The sequence below is a fragment of the Corythoichthys intestinalis genome, chromosome 5, assembly GCF_030265065.1.
Source record: "Corythoichthys intestinalis isolate RoL2023-P3 chromosome 5, ASM3026506v1, whole genome shotgun sequence".
NCBI lineage: Eukaryota > Metazoa > Chordata > Actinopteri > Syngnathiformes > Syngnathidae > Corythoichthys > Corythoichthys intestinalis.
The window spans coordinates 38,038,944-38,065,825 of NC_080399.1; the positions used below are offsets into that span (position 1 = coordinate 38,038,944).

Consider the following 26,882-nt stretch of genomic DNA (forward strand, 5'->3'; position numbering starts at 1 on the left):
GTGGCAACTAAGAAAAGGCTTCAGTTTGGCCAAGAGACGGGGGTGGAAAAAACTAGCTCTTACAACAGAACTATCACTCCGAGATTTGTAACGTGTGTCTTGAAAAAGGGAGCCAGAGCACCAGAGTTGCTCAAGGGCATTCATCATAGAAGGTATGCCAAAAGTAATATATTCAGTTTTGCTCTCGCTAAGATGTAAGAAGTTTTGTGCTAGCCACTGCTTCACATCGGATATGCACTCCATCAATTTAGTGAGAGCAGTATGTTCGTTGGGTCTCAGGGGCAGATACAGCTGCAGGTCATCAGCATAAAAATAAAAAGAGATTATGTTTTTGTATAATTGATCCTAAAGGTAGGAGATAAAGTACAAAGAGAACAGGCCCTAAAATAGAGCCTTGTGGCACCCCGCAGATAGAGAAGTTTGTGAGGAGGAAAATTCTCCAATCATTACAGAGAAAGTCCTATGTTCCAGGTATGATTTAAACCATTGTAGAGCGTTACCGCAGATACCTATGAAGTGTTCTAAACGAGATACAATGACTGTATGGTCGACAATATTGAATGCTGCCGTGAGGTCTAGTAAAACAAGGATAGTTGGGTTTCCCTTATCCACAGAAAGGGCAATGTCGTTGTGTACTTTTAACAGTGCTGACTCAGTGCTGTGTCTGGACCTGAAGCCTGACTGGAACTTGTCAAGGGTGGAGTTTTCCTCTAAGAATGTTTGCAATTGCAACATTGCAACAACTTTTTCTAAAACTTTGGAAAGGAAAGACAAGTGGGAGACGGGTCAAGAATTGGATAGCACAGAGGAGTGTAGATGGTTTTTTTTTAAGGAGGGGTTTGACTACAGCCTGTTTGAAAGCAGCTGGGACAGAACCGGAACCGAGAGAGGTAATTATGAGAGCCAGCAGAATTGATCCAAATTATTACTAAAACTATAATCAGGGGTGCACATAAGTGGTCCGCATGCGCGCATGCGTACTGGACGTAGACAAACGCGCTGGCCCTCAACGGCTTCCATACGCTTTTGCGTACCGATGGCTGCGGCGGACACGAGAAAATAACTTCTCGAAATGTCGAAGAGGCAGGCCACACTGAGTAATTACTTCCGTGTTCCCCCACCCCCGTCAAAAGACAGACAGACGACAGAGACGTCACCGGAGCTACCGAAAAAAAGGACTTTTGCTGAAAAGTGGCTACAGGTGGTACCATGGCTAGAAGCAAATGAGGCTCGCACAGAAATGCGGTACAAAATGTGCCGTTAGAATCCCAATGTCGCCGATAAGAGCAGCGCATTTTATGTAGGGTCAAAGAATTTCAGCCATCCAAACTTTGAAAAGCACGAAAAAAACAGCGCATGTGGCAATTAAGCAAACTATCGATGTCAAACAGGACCCCACTCGCCCTATGGACAAGTGGCGGAATAAAGGTAATGAACAGCGACATGCACTGACAAACGTGTTTTTGCTCGCATTTTACAAAGCTAAACATGCACGTTCAATGAGGTCTTATAAGGAGGACATCCAACTTTTAAAAAGGCTTGGAGTTAATGTGGGAGCCGCATAATGCCCTTTATTTTGAATTGGTGCTTTTTATTTCTTTACATTTCACTTCAAAGTAATGGCAATTTTGTTGTGCCAGTTGATGTTAATCAAACATTAATTGTTAATATAATTAATTAAAGTTCACTCAGCCTACCATGCATGTTTTTTAATTGGCTCTAAGTAAAGCTTGTCATAAATTTATCGCATCAGGCGGGTCGGCTCTCAAGCTCAATGAGGACCAAGTCACATCTCCAGGTCCTCCTCTGAGAACCTGGGCAAAAAAATTATGTGCACCCCTGACTATAATAGTAATAATAATACCTGTATAATGTAACAAATGGGGTTCTAATGTGGCGGATGTGTTTTGCGTGCTGTACCTGAACGCACCGCGTGGCTGACTTTTTACTTTCACTTTGTTCAGCTGCGGCGGACAGTAGGCATGTTGTGTTGTAAAGGTTCTGATGATTAAATGATTAACAACCTGACGAAGCTGGCGATTTTTAGTGATGTTGCCACGATAATAATTGTCACCTTAACTTATTAAGACTGGCGAACCGTCGGAGGAGGACCGTGGAGATCATCGACATTCTACAGCCATATTGTTGAGCCAGTTCACGGATGCGCACACCACGCTCAATAGTTTTCTCTCATTTCCATCTTCAATTCAATTGTAAGCCTCATCTTTTTCCTTATTTTCACCACCTGCACTAACATTCTTGGAACCCATGTTGATTCCCTCACAAGAAAATCCACCGTGCGTCCGTCTTGCGGGAAAACAAAGAAACTGCGGCGCTGTCATAAATCATCATATTTCGAGCATGTCGTCAGATGTAGAAACAAATGGTGAGTCAAAGTTTACATCGGATGTCGAAAAGATCGTGTGTCGAAGCGATTGTATGTAGAGGTACCACTTTATCATGTTTACATGTGTATTTCTGGGAGGTTCTTTACTTGCTTTATTTAAAGCCAGTGCATTATGGTGAATTTCAGTCCACTAATGTACAAAACAGTTATTAATGATTAATATTATCAAGGGCTCCTAGTGGTTTATTTCTTCTGAAGTTTCATAATGCCTTCTAATCAATGTGCCAGGTGATTCCTGGCCGATCCCCGTATGGCTCATGGGATCCGGGCCGATGCCTACGGTGTGCCGTAGTTGGGAATTCTGGGAATCTGCGTGGGGCAGGATATGGGCCGACCATAGATGGACATAACTACATCATGAGGTAAGAGGACTGAATTGTGTGGTTACATGGCAAGTGTATTAGATGGGATAAGAAAGTGAGGAGGCAGATGGCTGAATACACCGTCATTAAAGTTACATCATAAGGACTGAAAGGGAAAGGAAACAGATGTGCCTCCATTGCAATATTTAATCTTAACATTTTGTTTGTTCTTTGGTATCGGGGCTGGGTGGGGTTGCGGGTCATCAGCTTCTTGGTAGGTTCAGAATCCTAAGTTGAATCACTGAATTATAATACTGCATTGGTCTTGAAGGCATTCAGAATAAATCCTTTGGCCTCAATCTAGTCCTTCCTTTGTCTTGTGCCAATGGCAAATCCCGGAGATAAAACATGTTTGGAGTTGGATTGTTACATCACTAGCAATATGTAACAATGACTGACCTCCTCAATGCAAAACAGGAGCTTTAAGTAATCAAAAAACTCAAAAACAGATTGATGGGAGGGACTCATGCACTTGGTGAACTTTTTGGTTAATGCAACTATTCAACTTGTCCGAGGAACAGATATGTTTCGAATTATTCAGCTGAGTTTGCCAGGTCTGCACTCCACAGTGTTGAGCAACCTTGTCTGCAGTGTCTTTTTTTTGAAAATAAACATTTTGCATTTTAAGTAGACGAGTGTGGGCAGCTCCACGCCCAACTCTAACATCATCTTCCCTGTTCTCATTTCTGCATTTCAACTCTATTTTGTATTTAAAATGAGCTCTGGCTCGCAACCACTGCCGCCCACTTCTTGCCTGTCTGGACGAAATGCTTTATTCACTGTGGCTAGACACTTTCTTGGGTACATAAAACTGCAGCGCTCAACCAGCTTTCATCATTATCCAATACATTTTACCAAGGGCGTAGGTTTGATCTCAATGTTGGTAGGGACGATATAACAGTATAACCTGAATGTACACATTTTGCTGGGGACGGGACATTAATAAAACTAAACAGATTGGGTGAAAGGCAGTCAGGGCTACATTTGTCTCCAATAAGAACCTAATTAATTGATAGGCTTGATGACTGATTCAAAATAAATCTGTATTGAACTATACTAACTTTCACACTGCAAATTAATCTTAATCTGATAATTTTTCATAAATCTAGTCGAATAATTTTCATCTTGTTTTGAGTTTTAAAGGCAAGTTAACAGATGAATGGGTCAGATTCTTCCACTTACTTTTAGTAAATATTACCATTTATTCTTATTAAGCATATACATGTAAAAGTCAGTCATGTTTCACCTAAATCAAGAAAAAAGTACTTTGAAATAATAAATATATATATATATATATATATATATATATATATATATATATATATATATATATATATATATATATATATATATATATATATATATATATATATATTCTTGAATTAAGAACTTTTTTTTTCTTTAACCTGTCCTGTTCAGCTGCTTGACACAGAGAATGGAGATTTGAAAACAGTTTTAATATATCACATGGGATTATGGCATCCTTCCATTGTGATCACTCAACGTACCTTGTTTATTAGGAGAAAGCAACGAACAGGAAGGGGTTATGGGGGAACAGAAGAAAAGGAGAGAGAGAGAGAGAGAGAGAGACAGAAGCACAAACAACAACAACAAATACATTGAACACCTACACTAACTATGAATATGGTGGTGCTATTGTTAGCTAGTTGTATTATTGAATTAAGAACATTTCTGACAAACATGTTTTTTTAAGTTTGAATATACAAACTCTTTGCTTAAAATAAGACTGTTAAGCTTATTTTCAGCTAGCTATTTTTCTTATTTCAAGTAATCTGAGCAAGATTTACATGAAGCACTGGCAGATAATTTCACTTATTTATAGTAGATTTACACAAAAAAACAAGGGAATTTATTTATTTATTCAGTATAAAGTGCGTACGACACGAAAAAAAAGTCTCAAATGGGATTATTATGTGAATTAGAATCATATTTTGAGACGATTCGACTATATACAACAATTTAGCAAAGCGCAGATGACGAGAAATTAGTCTTTTAATCTGCTGGTTAGCCACATCTACCATTATAGGGCTCTAGCGTCCCCAACAGGTGGATGACGTCAGCGGAGTCACGATTTCATCTGATTTAGTATGCAGCCCACTGAGGGGGAATTATTCACAACGAGGAAAACACAAGAGAGCTGCAAAATGTCATTGTTTCGGTCTCTCTACTCCAATATTTTTACAGGATATTATTTTTATCCAAGTATTTTCCCCAATAGCTAAATAAATGGCTTGAGAAGGACCAGTCAGCCCGTTGAGGGGGAATTATTCAGAACGAGGAAAACGTGACGAAGACAGCCGCAAAATGTCATTGTTTCAGTATCTCTACTACAATATTTTTACAGGATATTATTTTTTATCTAAGTATTTTTCCCCAATAGCTAAATAAATGGCATGGTCATGACAAATAACAGTCTTGTGCTAAATGGAATGAGAAATAATAAAAATCCATTTATTCAAGACGACATGGCAAAATTACTCCATAATGGTCAAAACTGTCGACTTCACCTTTACTGTCACACCTCCCGAACGATATTTTATGCCACCTAAATCGGGCTTATGTCATTTCCCTTCCCCGGCTTCGGAAAATGTAAACAAACCAAGAGGCATGACAGCTAGCCGACATGCTAACCCGAACCGAGTGATGTTTCAAAGTCTTCGAAGCGGAAAATCACACATAACTAGCCAGGATCATTTCATATGATGACTGGGTTGTCGATAGTCTATGCCGATTGGCAAACCGCCCGGTGGAGAGCAATTTACAGCTAGTTCCTAGCTACTACGGAAGGGGAGCTCGCCGGGGAAGCAGCTGGACAATGACCGCTGCCAATCAATGACAATGACATGCCAATCCATGATCAAACGTAAGTAGTCCTTTATTTAAAGAAAGGTGGTGCCGTTTACTTTGTAATCGCTGTATTCGCGGCTATTTTTAACTCAAAGTTGCATTTCTGATCGGTCGGAAAATTTGACAGAACACTGGGCACTTGAATGAAGAGGGGAATAAGCCGAGTATATTAGTAGTGCTCTGCCGATGTGCGACAAGCTGTCGGTCGTCTGCCGAGGGGACAAGGAGCATGTCAGCCATAAAATGCAAACCACCTACATATTAAAATGATCCCAGTATTTGACATAATACAAAACACGATGTTTACTCACTTCCTCGTAAGTCCCATGGTCCCATAGTAGTAGGGCTTGTTTTGGCCAATATCCACCGGTGAATGGGAACCTTTTGAAACCCCAAAAAAGCGCACACGCCTCTCCCTCCTACAGCATGATTTTTCTGCAGCCGTTTGGCTGGCGTGATGCGAAAAATAATCGTATTAATCCGCAAAATCAGCTGAATCCTTAGTCCTTCTCATACAACAGTACGGCTGTATAGTGAAGAGGACTCCTTCCTCCGTACACGTCACAGCGCCCTCTTTCTGAACTCAAGACTGTTGCCGGAAGTCTCTCATTTTCATGGCACAGGATTTTAAAAAAACTAAATAAATATAGCGATCGCTTCCACACACATCTAAGCCATCCATTTCAGTCAGGAGCATAAAATACCGGCTGTATTATGACATAAACATGCTTTTTCGTGTCACAGGCACTTTAAAGGAGGTGGGTTTTTGCAGTGTACATGTATTGGTTCAGGTGATACACCGTTTGATTCAAACCTTTGTTTTCAAAAACTACTGAAGAAACATTTTGAAAACCTTCAGAATAAATGTCTGGATTTTATTAGAAAGTTTAAACTTCATTATTTGAAATTTTGAACACAAATTATATTAACATACACAAGAAATATAAACGTGTTAATCATCTCTTAAGTATCAAGGAATGGAAATAAAAATAAACATTTGTCTTAATACCACTCAAAATTGTCCATCCATATAAGTGAAATACAAAAAAAAAAAATCTTCTTAGTCAGGGAATTAAAAAAAAAAAAAAAAATGGAGCCTTCTTTCACAAAAAACACTTCTGCTTTTGTCCACAAGCACAGTCTAACTCAACAAAAAATGAAAGCTCCTTTGGGTTGCTTTAAGACCACATAAGCAAAATAAAATAAAAATGAAAACTGGGAAGAACGGAGTAATCCTTAGTAGACTAAATTTCTTACAGCTGAGCAGAGTTCACTATATTTCTCACAGTTTAACTAATGTTAACATAGTAGAAAACACATACAGAAGGACACTTCTCCTAAGCAGCCTCCTACTCCGTTAACAAGTTCACACAATTTAATGTAATGGTAATGCTAAACCGTGATACAGGTCAGACTTTGAGTAGTAAAATTAGTAGTGCGTTTCACAACAATTAGGTTTTACATTACTTACAGAGGGCTGCTGGCCAAAAAAAACTTCTAATATCCCTCCCATGTAACGTAATTCTGTATGGAGAGTTGTGTGTGTGTGTGTGTTGGAGGGTGGGGGTGTCAAGTCATCAGCCAATCAAACGTGCGTTTGAGGAAAAAAAAAACATGGAATGGCACATTCAGCAAGTAAAAAAGGGGTAAATGTAAGTCTGAAAATAATGAAAATAATTCACTTAATAATGGTAGGGTGGGAAAACAATGACCTATATAACTGAACACATTATGTAATGCAAATAAAGTTGCTTAAAAGTTGGTGGGGAAATTTGAGCCTCCTGAAAAGTTTTGTCCCTACCATCCCTATGCAAACCTAAGACCTTGTATTTTACAGTTTTAATTCGCAGTCTTGACTTTGAGAAATTAATGTTGTTATACTAGATGAGGAATCTAGAAAGAATATGCTACAGTCCCATGTGTTATTGATGATACCAGCCATCCCAGATCAAATAGATTTGACGACTATCGCAATTTGTAGCAGCCAATGAGTTCTCACCCAGTGCTCTTCTTGCACCATTAGGATAAACTTGGCCCCTACGGTTGGTTATGAGGAAGACGCCGGCAGCCGCACCACTCACCACTTCATGTATCCAGAGAGCGCCAAGAACCTTGCGGCCAATGTCAGCTTTGTCCTGGTTCCTTTTAAAACACTAGATCTGGTTTGGATTACCAGTGCGCTCTCTACCGGCCAGATACGATTGTAAGTGCGCTTCTTACACCTGGGCGGCAGGAATATGTCCTCTATCAATCCATCTGACAGAATGTTAATGCAACATGTCTTTCCCATAGCACGTACGCTCCAGTGAAGCAATTTCTTCGTGTGGATAAAGACAAGGTAAGCTTTGACTGTAAATATGCACACAAACTTCTTTCCTGCAATTACTGTATGTCCCCTTTGTTGATAGGGGATTAGTTAGGGAAGAAACCATCCCTTTGTTTTAACTAATCTTCCGCTCACTCTTTAATCCACGAAAATAGATAAACTCCACATAATCCCCACCATGTGGTGACTTCTTGGAGAATATCTTTGCTTGAGCACCAACACGGGTTTACAGCCCATTTTGGAATATAACCAAAAGTCTGGATTTGAAAGATTTACCAAGAGCGGTCTAAAGCCTTGTTTGTTGGCGCTGAATGTTACCTGTAGATTAGAAAAGTGGAATCATTTCCTCTTCCAGTGCCAATGATGTAAAAATCAGTCAAGCAGAATCCAAGCGTGGAGTCGCAATGCCATTTTTTTTTTAATGTGGAGGAGAGTCTTAACAAGTACAGTGATCCCTCGTTTTTCGCGATTAATGGGGACCAGAACCTGCCACGATAAGTGAAAAACCGCGAAGTAGCACACCCCCGGCCCACCCAATTTTTTTTTTTTTGTGTGTGTGTACAATGGATTTATTCAGATTTATCATTGGAAAGAGATACATATAAGACATATTTTTTCACTTTTTTCAAAAGTAGTATTTTAAAAATATATATATTTATATATATTGTCTTGTAAAAAATGTTTTCTTTTGTATACACACGCATACACTCCCCGGAATGCGCACACAGAGCCTCGCACCAAATCCTCTCACATACACACTGTTACCTCCCTTGGTGTAACTTGTGATCACAAACTGCTCTCGATCACTGTGTACCTTGTGGACAATCACGCCGGGCCGGCTGCCTCTAACCTCGCCACGCACACACATTACAGCACGCGCTTCCCTATCTTTCCCCACCCGCGTACGCACACAGATATCAAACCTGTTAACATTTATTGGCAGTTAAACGATGCTTGACATGTGCGGCGCAATCATCGTTAATTTCAATAAGCAACTCCAATGCACGCAGACTATTAGGGTTGTTCCGATCATGTTGTTTTGCTCCCGATCCGATCCCGATCATTTTAGTTTGAGTATCTGCCGATCCCGATATTTCCTGATCCGATTGCTTTTTTTTTTTGCTCCCGATTCAATTCCAATCATTCCCGATAATTTTTCACAATCATATACATTTTGGCAATGCATTAAGAAAAAAATGAATAAAACTCGGACGAATATATACATTCAACATGCAGTACATAAGTACTGTATTTGTTTATTATGACGATAAATCCTCAAGATGGCATTTACATTATTAACATTCTTTCTGTGAGAGGGATCCACGGATAGAAAGACTTGTGATTCTTAAAGGATAAATGTGACTTTGTATATTGTGACTAAATATTGCCATCTAGTGTATTTGTTGAGCTTTCAGTAAATGATATTGTAGCCATTTAACTGTTCTGCCCAAATGCATGATGGGAAGTGCAACCAAGACTGTGCGTAGTGGCACCAATTGATACATCTTCTCTGCGTTGCGAAATAACATAGGGTGTTAAGAAAAAGATCAACTACTACGTTACTTCCCTACATTGCTTCCCACGATATTTCTAATTGTTGACAGTGGGATAGTAAGGCTTTAGCCAATTAAAAAAAAGTTCCAAAGGCTGCCAAAATTCACTCTACTCATTTTACGCTGCCTTTTAGCTCTATATTTGGTAAAACGGCGCCATTATAGATTGAACACGACAATGCGTGTGTGGGTCGTGCAGCGCATGCGTTAATTGCGTTAAATATTTTAACTTTATTAATTTTTAAAAAATTAATTACCGCAGTTAATGCGATAAATTTGATAGCCCTACTTTAAGCCAAAACTAAAGACTCTGGATGAGTGTAAGACATTTTGTCTGTAACGTTAAATACAATTAGAAAACGATTTAATTAAAAAATATATATATATATTAAAAAAAGGCATGTCCGATATTTTTTTTTGCCGATTCCGATACTTTGAAAATGACGTGATCGGATGCCGATTGATCGGGACATCTTTACACGCAGTGCTTGCCTGGGGAATCAGAGAGCAAAGAGAGAGGGAGGAAGCGACAGTGACGCGGATCCGCGATAGACTGAGGGCGCGAAGTTTGAAGCGCGAAGTAGCGAGGGATCACTGTACTTTCAAGTTATTTGAATATCTGCCTCATTCTTTGCCTTAAATTTAAGAATCTAGTTGTGAAACTCAAACGGTACCTTCTTTTCTTCTGTGTACAGTAGTTCATTTGAATGGATGTGATAAAGTCACTAATTTTGAAGGAAATGATATTGCCATTCAGGCATAAAACAAACTCATAATTAACTCCAGTTCTTTTCATCCTTCTGCTATAAATTTAAATTAATTTATCACTAGTAGTTGTCCAGTCCATTTGAAGTGGGAGGCATTGCAAAGAATAAATATTCTTTTATACGCTGCCAGCCCTCCCACTTCAAATGGATTGGCCCATCCGCCTATCCGGGCCTGCAGCGGCTGCTGCTGCCCCTCTGTTGGCAGGGCCTCCTGGGGCCCATGGGGCCTGAGGTGGGGCTTGTTTTCCCCTGCCGGTGGGGTGGATATCCCCTGGTCTCCGGCGCTCGGGGTGGCACCTATGCGGGTGGGTACCTGGGCGGCAGGGGGGGGGGGGGGGTTGCTGGGGTGGTTGGTCGGGGACCGGGTGCTTCTCCCGCCCTGCGGCCGGTGGTTCTGGCGACAGGGCCACACTTGCGGGAACCTGCCTCTTAGCTCTTCGCTTTGCACTGTAAATATCTTTCACCCTGGCACCTCCATACAGTACTCATTCATACCTCCAGGGGGAGCCGGAACAGGGCCGTACAGTCCCGTGCCGGCTCCCTCTTGATTTTAACGCATCACACACCGACGTTGTGAAAGTGCCCAAAGTGTCCTAACCCACCTGTGGTATCCCTGCAGCTTCATCAAACCCAGTCGCCTGAAAAAGCATGAAAATTGTCTGGTGTACTAGTTTTTGTCTGTTTTTTTTCCCTGGAAAATGGCTGGCACTGAAAGAGTTGATTCTGCTTGTAAGTTAGACCTCAGGTAGCGTTCAACAAGGTAAAAATGTTTAATCTTCAATCATAGAATCCAAGTAAATGACATCTTTTTCCCATACGGCTATGTTGATTTAATTTGTTTCAGCAACTACACAAGCTTTGTTATCTTACCTTGTCTTTAACCAGGTCCAAATCTTCAACCCAGCATTCTTTAAATATATTCACGATCATTGGACCAGGCATCACGGCCGCTACCCATCCACAGGCATGCTGGTGCTTTTCTTCGCCCTGCACGTTTGCGATGAGGTCAATAAAGACCGTTAACATCTTGCAACTGCAATGTCCTTACCCTGAGAACTTTTCACGGACTTTGAATGCTGACTCTTCTAGGTGAACGTGTTTGGATTTGGGGCGGACGGTCGGGGAAACTGGCACCACTACTGGGAGCAGAACCGATACGCTGGAGAATTCCGAAAGACTGGTGTCCACGATGCCGACTTTGAAGCACAGATCATCCAACGATTGGCTGAGGCCGGAAAAATCACAGTCTACCCGGGGAAATGATCAACACCGACCCTCACTTCATGAAACAGGTTTAGCCTGAGACGGTGGATCCAGGCAGTGTTTTGTAATCATGAACTTCAACTCAGGAGTGAAAAATCAAGACGTCAAACTTACATGACATTGACCACTGCTGAGCTTGGCATTGAGAGAGGGCTTGAGATCGAACTGTTACATTCTGTCACGTTCTCCATGGATTTAATCCCCCACCATTTCTGTAGATACGGATTGCCTCGAGCAAGAAATAGCACCATCAGCACGCTAGTGGAAAATTGTTCTTCAGCCAGTGTTTCCACTAGCAACAAACTACAGAGCTGTGGATGTTGACCAACACAATGCAAGATTGTAGGTGTGCGGGCAGGCAGACAGTGAGATTTTCCATTTTGTCACCCTCTTAAAACAATTGCCAGTCAATTTTTTGCATGAAAACTCAAAATTGTTCGTAAATTTCCAAAAATCCTCAAATGATTCATTTTTTCGTTTCCTGAAAAATTGGGGTGGGAAAATAACTTTGGCGATTATTTTAAAGGGATCCACGGCTAAAAAGACTTGTAGTTCATAAAAGATAGACGTTATTATGAGTTAAAATAATTTGGTATTGAAAGCACTCTGTATGTTTTCGTTTTTGTACAATTTGTAAAATTTGTTTAACTAGTTGGTCGCCATTGTTGTTGACGTCACAGGGCGGTGACGTCACATGGTTACGCTGCCGGGCTTCCAGAGTAAGACTCTCGCAACATAAATATGTAATCTGTTCAACCCTTTCAATTTGAACCTAAGAGTAACATTAATGAGCATGACAGCACTGTCGATATTTCACAAAACGAGCAGCAAAAGCAAAATGAACAGGAAAGACGGGATGAGACGTGACAAGAGTAGGAAAACAACAAACTGGTGTTCTGCCAAAATGTACTACACCGGCGAAACGTGTTACAAGAGGCGAATTTGACACCCAAAGTCTACCATGCGCTTTCAGCTTGTTTTGTTTAGATGCATACAGACAGAACATACTGATGATGCCTTAAGAAAATACTTAAATGTAGTAATATCAAATAGGGGTGGTTTAAATATGCTGCGTGACTAATGTGGTCAACATATCAACAATCTGCTTTAAAGCTATCACAAGAAAACACAATGCTTAAAAGCAAGGGCGTAGGTTTGCATAGGGACGGTAGGGACATAGTAACACTATCAACTTTTCAAGATGCTCAAATTGTCCCCACCAACTTTTAAGCAACCTTATTTGCATTGTATAATAACTTCAGTTACTGTATATAGGTAATTTAAAATGTCTTCCCATATGTTGTAAGGATAGAGTTTCCCCTACCATTAATGTAATTACAGTACTTTATTTATGTTCAGACTTACATTGACCCATTTTCACTTGCTGAATGTGCCAGTCCGTTTTCCCCACTCAAACGCTCATTTGATTGGCTGATGATAGTAGTGTTTTACCTGAAGGAAGGCTCCATTTGTATTTTTGTCATAGGCAGAGTTTGACTTTTGGGACATGGGGGTAACAACATGTTGATGAGCCTGAAACACAGCGTCAGCAATAAAATTAATTTACAAGAATATTTATAATAATAAGATGACAATGAGTATTTTTTGTTTTCCAACATTCTTGAGGGGAATTCTAAATCAGGGTGCTTTGGCAATACTTTTCGCCAATATCGTCAACCATTGAAAATGGTACGCTTGCCGGTGTCGTGCCAATGTAGTTACCCCAGTCAAAAATTGTATCCCCTGGTCGGAGCCATATGAAGGTAGATTTGTGTCTTTATTATTCAATCCAAAAAAAAGTTGCTTCAATCAAAAAAAGTCGATTCAATCCCCCAAAAAAATGTGTTCGAATGCAAAAATAAATTTGAAACTCAGAAAAAAAAAGCATGTGAAAGCTATTTTTGATTTTTTTTTTTTTGATCGTATTTAAGTTTTTTTTTTTTTTTTTTTTTTTTTTTTTTTTTTTTTGATTTAAGCAACTTTTTTGATTGAAGTAATGTTGATTTGTGTTCGGGCCACATTTTGGCTAGGACGTTTTTGTCTTTATTATTCAATCAAAAAATAAGTTGCTTCAAAAAAATATATATTTTCAAAAAGAAAATCACTTAAAAAAGAAACATTTCAATCGTAGAAAACGTTTTTTAACGCAAAAAGATATTTGAGATTGAAAAATTTGCATTCGAACAAGCAATCCTTTTTGTGTTTGGGCCATATTATGGGTAGGACATTTGTGTCTAAATCATTCAATCCCAAATAAGGTTGATTCAATCCAAAAAAAAAAATTCAATCAAAGAAAAAAATCATTTGAAAAATTAAATTTTCCTCCCCTAATATTTTTGTTGTTGTTGAAAATTATATGCAAAGCAAATGACCATCTAAGGTGCACATGATATGTTCGAAAAATCATTTTGACCCATTATAATTTTTTTTTTTTCAATCATTTGTGTTGCAGTTTTATTGCTTTACAAGTTTTATATACTATATAGGAAAGTCAATTTCATGCAATGACACTTTTCGGCCACCAGGAGGGGCCAGTCACCCCCCTTAATTTCGCTTATGATTTTTGTTATTTCCTGTCTAAGAAGTTTTTTTGTTATATTTATTTAGACAGACAATTTTAAGTGGTATTAAGACAAATATATATATATATTTTTGTATTTGCGGATACCTAAGAGATGATCAACAAGTTTTTATTTCTTATGTATGTTAATATTTTAATATTAATTAATATTAATATTATAATATAATTTGTGTTCAAATATTGTGATTTCAATTTGATTTTAAAAAATCCAGACATTTTTTCTGTAAGTTTTCAAAATGTTTCTTTAGTAGTTTTTGAAAACAAAGGTTTGAATGGAACAGTGTATCACCTGAACCAATACATTTGCACTGCAAAAACCAACCTCCTTAAAACTGGGAGAAAAGAGAAAAAAAAAACTTCCCTTGTTTTCAGTGTAAATCTACTAGAAATAAGTAAAATTATCTACCACTGCTTCAAGTACATTTTATTCGATTTCTTGAAATAACAAAAATAGCTAGCTGAAAATAAGCTTAACAGACGAGCAAAAAGTTTGTATATTTAATTTTGTAAAAAAAAACATGTTTGTCAGAAATGTTCTTTTGATTTAGGTAAAAATGACCAACTTTTAGATGTAAGGGCTTAGTAAGAACAAATAGCAATCTTTACTAGGAAAAATCTGACGCAATAATCTGTTAACTAGCCTTTAACACTCAAAACAAGATGGAGAAAATTATTCGACTAGATTTAAGAAAAATTATCAGATTAAGACGTTATACTGTGAATTTGTATTGTGAAAGTTAGTAGTTATTTTGCATTAATCGTTTAGCCCAGGGGTCCCCAAACCTTTTCCTGTGAGGGCCACATAACTTTTCCCTTCTCTTGATGAGGGGCCGGGTCAGTTTGTAATAGAAAAAGTGTGACGATTGCAGGAGTGCCTAAATGTAAAAATTTATTGTTTTTCAAAAAGCCACAATCAAATAACCCTTTCTGGATTCTTCATGGAACAAAAGTAAATGATATAAAAATAATATAATATAATATATTATAATATAATATCACAATTAAATAGATAATAACCAAATAACCCTCTGGGTTCTTCACAGAAAAAAGCCAGGAAATAAATAACACTATTGGAAAAAAATAAAATAAAAATTGTTTAGGGGGCCGGACCAAATGTGGAGGCGGGCTTAGCCTATCAATTAATTAGGTTCTTATTGTATGTATGTAATGTAGCCCTGACCGCCGTTCACTCAATCTTTTTGGTCTTATTAATGTCCCGTCCCCAGCAAAACGGGTAAATGCAGGTTATGCTGTTATATCGTCCCTATCAATATTGAAACCAAACCTACTCCCTTGCTTAAAAGTATGAGAGGGAAGCACATGCAAAAAGTATTTTGAGGCAATGAAAAGGTAATAAAAGATTCAATAAAAAAACAAATAGTAAGTACTCGCCGCTTTAACCGATGAGCGCATGTGTTGGACATCGTATAATGAATTGCAGAAACCCTGTAGTACTCGTCGAGTGACAGTGATAATCTACGTCATCACCCCGAGCGCCCTCCGTAAGTCAAAACATAAACTAAATATTAAAGATTTTTAAATCAATAGCAATATTTAATGTGTTTCTAATAACATATTTTAGTAAATGAGAACAATTGTGACTTATTAGAGCCTACAAGTCTTTAAGTCCGAGGTTCCCTTTAAGACGTTGATTTCTAAGAAAGTGGCAATCAAATAGAGGCATTGCCCAGTTTGATGGAAGAAACGGATCTTTTAAAACCCTGTATGGGGATGACCTCGCACACTAAGTTGTTACTGGGAATTGAGAGAAGGAATTTGCCAGAATCCCCACGCAGTGAAAGTTCCAGGAGGACACTGTTTTGACTGTGATGCACGCTGGTTGGGGATCAGACTTTTAATCATCCCCGTGTGGTGTGTGGCAGTCTCATTTAAGAGCTAAAGCCAGCGACGCATCATTTGGTCTGGCCCAGTTTGTGTTGTTTCGCAAGTTCTGCTGGGACATCAGCAAACACGTTTGATAGGACTGCAGCGCAAACACTCCAAACAGACTTTTGTGTGCCAGTGGGTTTAGCTCATTCCTGATTATTGGAATGAACGTGATAGCTTCATCAACCTGCCAATTAAACTTCCAGCTGTCTCTTGAGTGGGGACAGTGCCACCACACGCCTTAGATCAGTCACCGTTTGACTTGCTCTTCAGTTTTGTTTTTCATGTCAATATCCAAATTCCTCCTGCAGAATGTTTTTTTTTTTTGCATTTCGATTAGAAATGTTGCTAAGCTCGTTAATGACTTTTACTTTATCACTTCATCTGTTAATCCCTGAAATTGTTTTATTTCGGGGAAACAACTATTACATTAAGGGCCCAGCATGTGAAAATGTTTCATTTTTGTTGACAAGTGACACATAATGGTCAATAGCACTCTCATAACATTATGTGAAATGAATGGCCCTAACCCAAAGACAAACTGGAGTTTCCTGCCCATAGTGTTCAAACAATGATGCATGTTTTGGATTTAAATTTCGTCGCTGGAAGAAAAACACAAGAATGGTCTTAAATCGCATATCTCCTATGCTCGGCAAGCACTTCATTTAGCACACGACCACAAGCAATGTCAGTGCAACTCATTACATTGCTTACCTAGTGGTGTAAAAACCTAACATTGTCTGCAATTTCACACTAAACCTAAAACTATTAGGAATATGTTTGACTTAATGTCATCTTGAAATAAAAGATCACGAATCACCTAAAAGATTAAATGGCACATAGGCCAAAATGAAGAAGTCAGCAGTCATCTACCATCATTTTTTAATCTTTCAGTCAGCCTCCATTGTTAACACATTGACCTGATTAGCTACAGTGGGGCAAAAAAAGTATTAAGTCAGCCACCTATTGTGCAAGGTCTCCCACTTAAAAAGTTGAGCGAGGCCTGCAATTTTCATCATAGGTATATCTCAACTATGAGAGACAAAATGAAGGGGGGGAAATCCTGTAATCCGATTTTTAAAGAATTTAATTTGAAATTATGGTGGAAAATAAGTATTTGGCCAAAAACAAATGTTAATCTCAATGTATTGTCATATTCCCTTTGTCAGCAATGACAGTGGTCAAACATTTTCTGTTGCTGGTATTTTGGTCCATTCCTCCATGCAGATCTCCTCGGGAGCAGTGATGCAGTGACTCCCTCTAAAGATTTTCTAAGGGGTTGAGACCTGGAGACCGGCTAGGCCACTCCAGGATCTTGAAATGTCTCTTAAGAAGCCACTCCTTTGTTTCCCAGGCAGTGTGTTTGGGATTATAGTCATGCTGAAAGACCCAGCCACCTTTCATCTTCTGTGCCCTTGCTGATGGAAGGAGGTTTTCACTCAAAATCTCACGATACACAGCCCCATTCATCCTTTCCTTTACGATACGATTCAGGGTGCAATGATTCGATGATTGAACAATGATCACGGTATTGACGATGATCACGATTATTGATGCTTTGTGCATTATTAATTAGTAAAGTAGCCAAACAAATTTATGTCCAATATTTATTTAAAATGTCCTAATGATTCAACAGGAACGATGGAAACATTCCCACACAACAAAAAGCTGCAAAAACATTACCCATTTCAAAGGCAGGTCTTATTTCTCAACATGACTACCGTATATAACACAGCTGACCTTAAAGAGCATACGACAGGAGTAAAAAAGTCTTAAATAGCATTATTATGTGAATTAGAATCATATTTTGAGACGATTCGACTATATACAACAATTTAGCAAAGCGCAGATGATGAGAAATTAGTCTTTTAATCTGCCGGTTAGCCACGCCTACCATTATAGGGCTCGAGCGTCTGGGATGACGTCAGCGGGAGACTGGGCTCATCGGTTTTACTATTCAGCCCCTTGAGGGGGAATTATTCAGAACGAGGAAAACGCGACGAAGAGAGCCGCAAAACGTCATTGTTTCAGTCTATCTACTCCAATATTTTTACAGGATATTCTTTTTATACAAGTATTTTTCCCCAATAGCTAAATAAATGGCTTGAGAAGGACCAGTCAGCCCGTCGAGGGGGAACTATTCACAACGAGGAAAACGCGACGAAGAGAGCTGCAAAATGTTATTGTTTCCGTCTCTTTACTTCAATATTTTTACAGGATATTCTTTTTATCCAAGTATTTTCCCCAATTGCTAAATAAATGGCATGGTCATGACAAATAACAGTCTTGTGCTAAATGGAATAAGAAATAATAAAAATCCATTTATTCAAGATGACATGGCAAAATTACTCCATAATGGTCAAAACTGTCGACTTCACCTTTATTGTTGCACCTTCCGAACGATATTTTATGACACCTAAATCGGATATAGTATGTCATTTCCCTTCCCCGGCTTCGGAGAATGTAGACAAACCAAGAGGCGTGACAGCTAGCCGACATGCTAACCCAAACTGAGTGAACTTTCAAAGTCTTCGAAGCGGAAAATCACACATAACTAGCCCGGATTATTTGACATGACGACTGGGTTGTCGATTGTCTTCGCGGATCAGCAACCCGCCCGGCGGAGAGCAATTTACAGTTCGTTCCCCGGAGGAGGGAGGCTGCAGTTGTTGTGCAGCTAACTTGCAGCTAATGTGCTTGAGGAGAGCTTTTTATACGCCTATCAATGATCAAACGTAAGTAGTCCTTTATTTAAAGAAAGTTTGTAGTGTTTACTTTGTAATCGCTGTATTAATATTTGACATAATACAAAACAAGATGTTTACTCACTTCCTCGTAAGTCCAATGGTCCCACAGTGGTAGGGCTTGTTTTTGCCAATATCCACAGTGAATGGGAACCTTTTGAAACTCCAAAAAGAAGCACACGCCTCTCCCTCATAAAGCAAGATTTTTCTGCAGCCGTTTGGCTGGCATGATGCGAAAAATAAACGTATTAATCCGCAAAATCAGCTAATTCCTTAGTCCTCATACACAATAGTACTGCTGTTTAGTGAAGAGGACACCTTCACCCGTACACGTCACAGCGCCCTCCTCCTCAATGCAAGACCGAAGCCGGAAGTCACTCATTTTCATGGCGCGGGATTCAAAAAACGAAATAAATATAGCGATCGCTTCCACACGCATCCAAGCAGTCCATATCATTCAGGAGCATAAAATACCGCGTGTATTATGAAATAAACATGCTTTTTTCGTGTCACATGCACTTTAAGCTGCTCTTTTTCACAAGAAGGTGCAAAAACATTAGCTTTTTCAAAGGCAGTACTACTATTTCTCTCAACAATACAATAAAATTTACACTGGTGGAATGAATTCCACATTTTCTGGAAACAAACAAAGTGCCTTTAGAAATAAGACTATATTTAACTAATACACTTTCTTTTCACAGATTTCTGTTCTATTTCGCATGTTTCTAGTTGTAACTCTAGTTGTAGTAGTTTTACACGTTCTGCATATGGAATAACTTTTGTACACCACCAAACAACGCACAAATCGACACGTTAGCGAATTTGCTAATTAGCATAGCGCTCGGCGCTAACTAGTAACATCTCAAAAACAACAACAGTGAAGGCTGTATAGTAAAAGAGGGTTCGTGTCTTATAGACGCACACGGGACTTAGCAACACACTAGGGACATTTTACAATCAACACGACTTGAACCTACTGCTGGACAAGTGAAAGGCAAAGAGCAATGAACTATCTCCCTTCCCCTCTCGGTCTAAAAAATAACTTGCGCACAAAAGTGGACCCAAAGCGCGACCCGGTTCTTGCCTGTCTCATACACAAATGTGTTTTTGAGTCTTTTGAACAGGAGTATATTTCTCGCTTAGTAACTTGCCATTGCAGCCATCTTAACCTTGTTCATCCCTTTCGGTGTCCTGGTGGCAGACATGTCTTGGATTTCGTTTCGCTAGCAGCAGGCTGTCATTAAGTTATTAGGGAAAATAATCGTTTTTGAATATTTATGAATCGTAATCGAATCGTCACGTGTCGAATCTTGATTAATCTAATAATCGATTTTTTGGCACACCCTTACTTCACAGTAGATATAGTGTTTCTTTGGATGCAATTCAGCATTCCTTCTCCTCCAAGCACGAGAAGTTGCATTTCTCCCAAAAAGGTCTATTTTTGGCTTCATCTGACCATATGACATTCTCCCAGTCATCTTCTGGATCATTCAGATGCTCTCTAGCAAACTTCAGAGGGGCCTGGACATATACTGACTCAATCGGTGGCACACGTCTGGCACTGTAGGATTTCAGTGCTTGGTGGCATAGTGTATTACTGATAGTAGCGTTTGTTACTTTGGTCTCAGCTCTCTGCGGGCCATTCACGAGGTCCCCCCCCATGTGGTTCTGGGAATTTTGCTCACTGTTCTTGTGATCATTCTGACCCCACTGGGTTAGATCTTGCATGGAGCCCCAGATCGAGGGAGATTATCAGCGGTCTTGTAAATTTTCCATTTTCTAATGAATGCTCCCACAGTTTATTTCTTCACACCAAGATGCTTACCTATTGCAGATTCAGTCTTCCCAGCCAGGTGCAGGTCTACAATTTGGTTTCTAGTGTCCTTTGACAGCTCTTTGGTCTTGGACATAGTGGAGTTTGGAGTGTGACTGACTGAGGTTGTGGACAGGTGTATTTTATACCGATAATGAGTTCAAACACGTGCCATTAATACAGGTAATGAGTGGAGAGGACAAACGAGCCTCCTAAAGAACAGTTACAGTTCTGTGCCTGCCAGAAATCTTGCTTGTTTGTAGGTGACCAAATACTTAATTTCCATCATAATTTGCAAATAAATTCTTTAAAAATCGGACAAAGTGATTTTTTTTTTTTTTTTTTTTTGCATTCTTTCATAGTTCTCCTCTCAAAGTTGAGGTATACAGTGGAATGAAACAGTATCTGAACCTTTTGCAATTTCTCACATTTCTGCATAAAATCACCATCAAATGTAATCTGATCTTTGTCTAAATCACACAGATGAAAAAACAGTGTCTGCTTTAACTAACACCACCCAAACATATATAGGTTTTCATATTTTAATAATGAGGATAGTATGCAAACAATGACGAAAGGGGGAAAAATAAGCAAGTGAACCATCACATTTAATATTTTGTGGGCCCCTCCTTCGTCAGCAATAACTTCAACCAGACGCCTTCTGTAGCTGCAGATCAGTCAGGAACATCGGTCACGACTAATCTTGGCCCATTCTTCTCTAAAAAAAAAAAACTGCTGTATTTCAGTCAGATTCCTGGGATGTTTGGCATGAATCACTGTCTTTAGGTCGTGCCACAGCATCTCAATGGGGTTCAAGTCTGGACTTTCGCTTGGCCACACCATAACATGTATTTTTTTCTGAAACCATTCTGAAGTTGAATTACTTCTGTGTTTTGGATCATTGTCTTGTTGCAGCATTCATCCTCGTTTTAGCTTCAACTGCCTGACAGATGGCCTCAGGTTTTCTTGCAAAACAAAACATCCTGATAAACTTTTGAATTCATTCTTCCATTAATGATTGCACGTTGTCCAGGTCCTGAGGTAGCAAAACAGTCCAAAATCATGACAGTCCCTTCACCATGCTTCACGGTCGGGATGAGGTATTGTGAGCTGTTCCATTTTTTGACGTTGTGTGTTACTCCCAAACAATTCAACTTTGGTTTTATCAGTCCACAAATTATTTTGCCAAAACTTCTGTGGAGTGTCCATGTGTCTTTTTGTGAACATTAAACGAGCAACAATGTTTTTTTTAGACAGCAGTGGTTTCCTTCGTGGAGTCCTCCAATGAACACCATTTTTGGCCATAGTTTTTACAAATAGTTGATGTTTGCAGAGATATTGGACTGTGCCAGTGATTTCTGTAAGTCTTTAGCAGACACTCCAGGGTTCTTTTTTAGTGGTAGTCTGCGCTTAACTCTTGGCCGTATCCATGCACATCAGACAATGCTTCCCATCAAGACAATTCTTAGCAGGTGTGTGTTTTATAGTGGACAGGGCAGCTTTAAACCACTCATCAGAGATTACGCATACACATGACTTAAATTCTTTGATAAAAATTGGTTTCAATTGCTCTTTAACTCTCCGTAGGCATAGGGTTCACTTACTTATTTTTCCCCCTTCTGTCATTGTTTGCATGCTATCCTCATTAAAATATACATAAAAATGTTTGTGTAATTTTAGTTAACCCTTTAACACCTAAGCCTATTTTGGCCGAATTTGCATGCATTTGATGTTGCCATTATATTTCAAAGAAAAAATTGTTTACAATGGCCAAATTGGGTCCCTTTTTTCAGGACACCTTGAACTTCATGTCCAAACTGTTGTTTTCTTCATTGACCAATTTCAATCCACATTTTGGACCCAAAAAGACAAAAAAAATCCCCAAATCTTTTTTCAAAATTTGTAATGTTGACGTCCCACTTACAACCAAACATGCTCGACCAACCGTTTTGAAGCTTGATCATATTTATTCAACTTGTTAGTATAAACATTCAATAGAAAAAAATAAGATTGAATAGTTTTATGTTTGACAATTCAACACAAACAGCAGGTATGGTCATAGGCGTTTTTGGCCTTTACACATACTATGGTCAAAACAGGTTATATACAGTGCAAAATAGTGAGAGAAAAAAATTATATATATCATCTAACACAAAAAGGGTTTGGAGGATATCTCTTTGTGAAGTTAGGTGTGGTACCCGTCACCTAATCAAAAGTATATACCTACATGCAATCAAGCTTCTCGAACACACATCTACATAAAAATTGAAAAGATTATAATAAAGAAAAAATATATATAACATTGAAAAAAAATATTTTAAAAAATATTGACAAGTAGTTCAGTTCAATTCAAAATGTGCAGGCATGCGACCCAGTAAAGTTTTTATTTTTTTGCGCACTCAATAAAGCTTGAACAGGTCACGGAGCTGCGTCACAACACAACGTCACAGAGCCTACTCAGTCGCCATTTGCTCGCTGCCGTCACTTCTATTCGCCGAGACGCCAACTCATGCAAAGAAAAAGACGACAAATATGGCTCATCTTCCTCCTTGAGTTAATGAAATAATGCATTAGCTTGCGCTAAATGTAGTTTTATATTCATTCTGCACGTTTCAAAGTCGCTCGCTCAAACCAACCGGCGGTTAGTATGCGTCGCATGCCTCGCTTTCATTAGTTGGCGTCCCGTTCGGAAATGTATTAAAAATGATCACATTCGGTTCGTCCTTCTTGACATCACAACGGCTCTTGTGATACAGTATGTAGTCTTTTGTGCTGCTTTCGGTTTTGAAAAAGGACAAGAAATGATGGAAATATGGAGAGAGCAGCGTTTGAATTTATGAGTGCAATAAAACTATAAAACTCAAATGACATTATCTCCCGTTTTTCTTGGTCGATTGACTTCAAATAAAAACTGGTGTGGACATCAACTTCCGCATTTTCAAATGAGACCAACCAGCGGCACGTGGGTGACGTAATTACAGCGTGACGAAGCTTCAAAGACGATATGCGTAAACGCGTCGCTGCTGACACCTTCGGTGTTAAAGGGTTAAAGCAGTTTTTACATCTGTGTGATTTTTACAAAGATCAGCTCACATTTGATGGTGATTTTATATAGAAATGTGAGAAATTCCAAAAGGTTCAGATATGTTTTCATACCACTGTACCTATGATGACAATTACAGGTCTCTCTCATCTTTTTAAGTGGGAGAACTTGCACAATTAGTGGCTGACTAAATACTTTTTTACCCCACTGTACTTGTCCGTCTACAGTGCCTTGTCTTGCCACTGCTGGACATATCAAGCCGAGAGCCACACCATCAGAAAAACCACCTGCTAAGCTTAGCATTTTCTAGCTTTACCCTCACTGACACACACCTGCTGTACATCTGCTGGCTCTGAGCTGTGCCTTCTGAGTGTATTGTATATATACTATATATATAAAAAAAAAAAAAAGTCTGCCATCGTGTGTTTCATTAAAGATGACAAGAAGATGAAAAAGAGGTTATAGGCAGAGATGCGTGTGATCCATTGTTATTCTTTGTATAAATGGTGTGCTTTTACTGTGCAACACTGACCTTGTGTTAATTATCATAAACTGTAGCTCTTCACTAATCACTCACTAAACATTAGAACTTATGCAAGGATGACATGTATCAGTTTTGGAGTGCGGGATATCTTCTGAGTTGCTGGCTGGAAGCATTTTACAAATTGGTGTTTGAAGCAGATGAACCTCGTTTCACAGTATTCAATCAAGGCCGTTATTGACTGAATATTCATTAAACACGGGTTCAAAAGACAACGCCTCATTCAAAACACTTGACATATACTCAACATAACCAAATGATAGTGATGGTATAGATACAATACAATAGTTTGCTTTCTTTAAATCAAATCTTTGCACAATTTACAGCTATGACTGTGTTAGTAATATTCGTAATGTACTACGTTAATCATTTTTTTCCCCAAAATGCACCCTCCAGCTTGGAAATATGTATAACATTAGACAATTTTGGTGTGTAAAGCACATTCCTATGAAAGTGTTTCTGTCTGTATTGGGTCAGATTTCTTGGTTCAACCTTTGCAAAACACTGTGACCCCTCTCTGTTGGCTCGAAAACAGTGTTAACCCTTTCATGCACAACAGATCTTTAATTTATATTAAATTAAATACATTCATATTGGACAGGGGACTCAAACGTAAGGCCCAGGAGCAAATTGAGGCACAAGGGACAATAGTTTGCAGCCCCTATTTGACATCCAGTTATACAAGTAGTATTAGTGTCGCCCACACGTATTTTGCAATGGGCAATAAAAAACATATAAAGTAAAATTAATTAGTTGAAGGATTAATTGGTAATAAGAACAATTTTAAAAGTAAAAGCAAATTGTAAAAAATATATAAATAATTGTACATTAAATAACTGGTAATTAAAAATATGTTTTAATAAATTGGGGAAATTAAGAAGAATAAGGAAACATATAAATAAGTGGCCCGTGTGTATTTCGCTTTGGGAATTTTATTGATTTTTTGTTGTTTTGTGACCTCACTTAAATCTTTGGCTGCCATTTACACCATAGACTTCAAATCTATTTTAACTGTTGAACCACCAGTTGAAATTAATTTGACGTCTATTGTTGTCAATAGGCGTTTTCAAGATTAATTTCCCTTTTTTACTAACTACAACCACACATACTCTGTGACCTGGGCTGAAAGTCAGTGAGTTGAGGTAATGATAACTTTTGAACAGATGCGCCGTGTAGTGACTGTCCCTGAAAGGGTTAATCATATCATTTCAATTACCGTATTGGCCCGAATAAGACGGTGTTTTTTGCATTGAAATAAGACTGAAAAAGTGGGGGTCGTCTTATATTCGCGGTCTAGACATTATACCCATTCACGACGCTGGATGGCGCCAGATATCGTTAAAGCGATGTTGTCATGACAGATCTCAGCTACTCTCAAGTTTAACCAGTTTGCATTATTTTATACTGCAATGTTTCCTTATTTAGATTTGTTTCAAGACTACAGTTAGACTTCACTTTGATGGTTAATGCAGTTATTGCAATTTTGTTGTTTTATCACAATAGATTGGTTTATTTACATTTCAAAAACCAGAAGCCGTTCATTTACGAATGTGATTGCGCTTTAGTTTACATCTTTAAATGTTCAGATATTAAGATTTGAATGAGGCAAAATAACATGCTTTTTCTCTCAAATATATTGTTATAATCATTTGTTTCAGATGTACTGTAATTATTTTCTGTATAAAAATTAATTTGGTGTTCAAAAAGTCTTTTTTCAAACTTGAAGTCTTGAAAAAGAGTCGTCTTATAATCAGGGCCGTCATATATTCGGGCCAATACAGTAAATGGGGGAAAGAAGAAAAAAATGTATTCCCTAAGTTACAGATGTGGCTTATACATGATTGATACATTAGAATATAGAACTAACTCTGTATAAGTTTATCCTCGAGATCCATTCTATTGTAGGGCTCTGCCATCGGCTAGTGATGGTTTTCATGTGTTATTTGTCAAAAGCCTGTGTATTTACTGAAAAAGTATCACTCTTTGTATCTTAGGTTGTAAAAATAAAAGCTTCTTGACATGATGCGTGGGCTAATGTATTCCAGCAACACAGATTCAAGCTAACGTCAGCGAATGTTATTTATGACGGCCCGGCTTGTTCCTCATCAACCCAGACATAGGACATGCCCTCTACTGGTTAACTCAGATGACAGGCAACAAGAAGTCCGTAATTATTTATTCTAATGATCAGCCCTCATAGCCTTTATAAAAGTCTCCCAGGATCGGTGTGTATACAACCCTAGAATATACCTACCAAATTTTATTGAGCAGTCCACGAAAATAGGCAGAATAGCAAATTTATTCAATTATGTAACTTAAATAGAAAACACTATTATTCAGATAAACAAAGAGCTCAAGTTTAAGGTGGCAAAACTGGCAACTTGACTCCAAAGGTCAAATAAAAATGATGGTACTTTAATTTCAAAGTTGAATCACTCAATTTGAAGCCTACCGTAATTTCCGGACTATAAGCTTCGCTACTTTTTTCGTTCATTTTGAATCCTGCGGCTTATATTCCAGTGCGGCTTATTTGTTGATTTATTTTGGTTAATAGGCAACACATGCCTCCTACCATGCATTGCAGCACTACAGATGTAAGTAACAGGTAAAATTCATGTTCTGTGCTACTTATTTATTCATTTACTGTTCCAGTTGTTTCATTAATTGCTTGTTATGGTATTTGGTAACACTTTATTTGACAGCGGCGTTATAAGACTGTCATACGAC

The 26,882-nt window shown here is 38.6% G+C and overlaps 1 protein-coding gene across 1 annotated transcript in view; it reads left to right on the top strand.

Annotated features, from left to right (window-relative positions):
* Positions 1 to 13,495, top strand: part of st3gal2 (ST3 beta-galactoside alpha-2,3-sialyltransferase 2) — a 37,630-nt gene extending 24,135 nt beyond the window's left edge. Inside the window, exons 6-10 of the mRNA XM_057837510.1 lie at positions 2,636 to 2,769; positions 7,661 to 7,840; positions 7,930 to 7,975; positions 11,169 to 11,288; positions 11,373 to 13,495. Of these exons, the coding sequence (XP_057693493.1) occupies positions 2,636 to 2,769; positions 7,661 to 7,840; positions 7,930 to 7,975; positions 11,169 to 11,288; positions 11,373 to 11,546 (654 nt within the window). The 3' untranslated portion in view covers positions 11,547 to 13,495. The remainder of the gene's footprint in view (positions 1 to 2,635; positions 2,770 to 7,660; positions 7,841 to 7,929; positions 7,976 to 11,168; positions 11,289 to 11,372) is intronic.
* Positions 13,496 to 26,882: the final 13,387 nt, after the last annotated feature.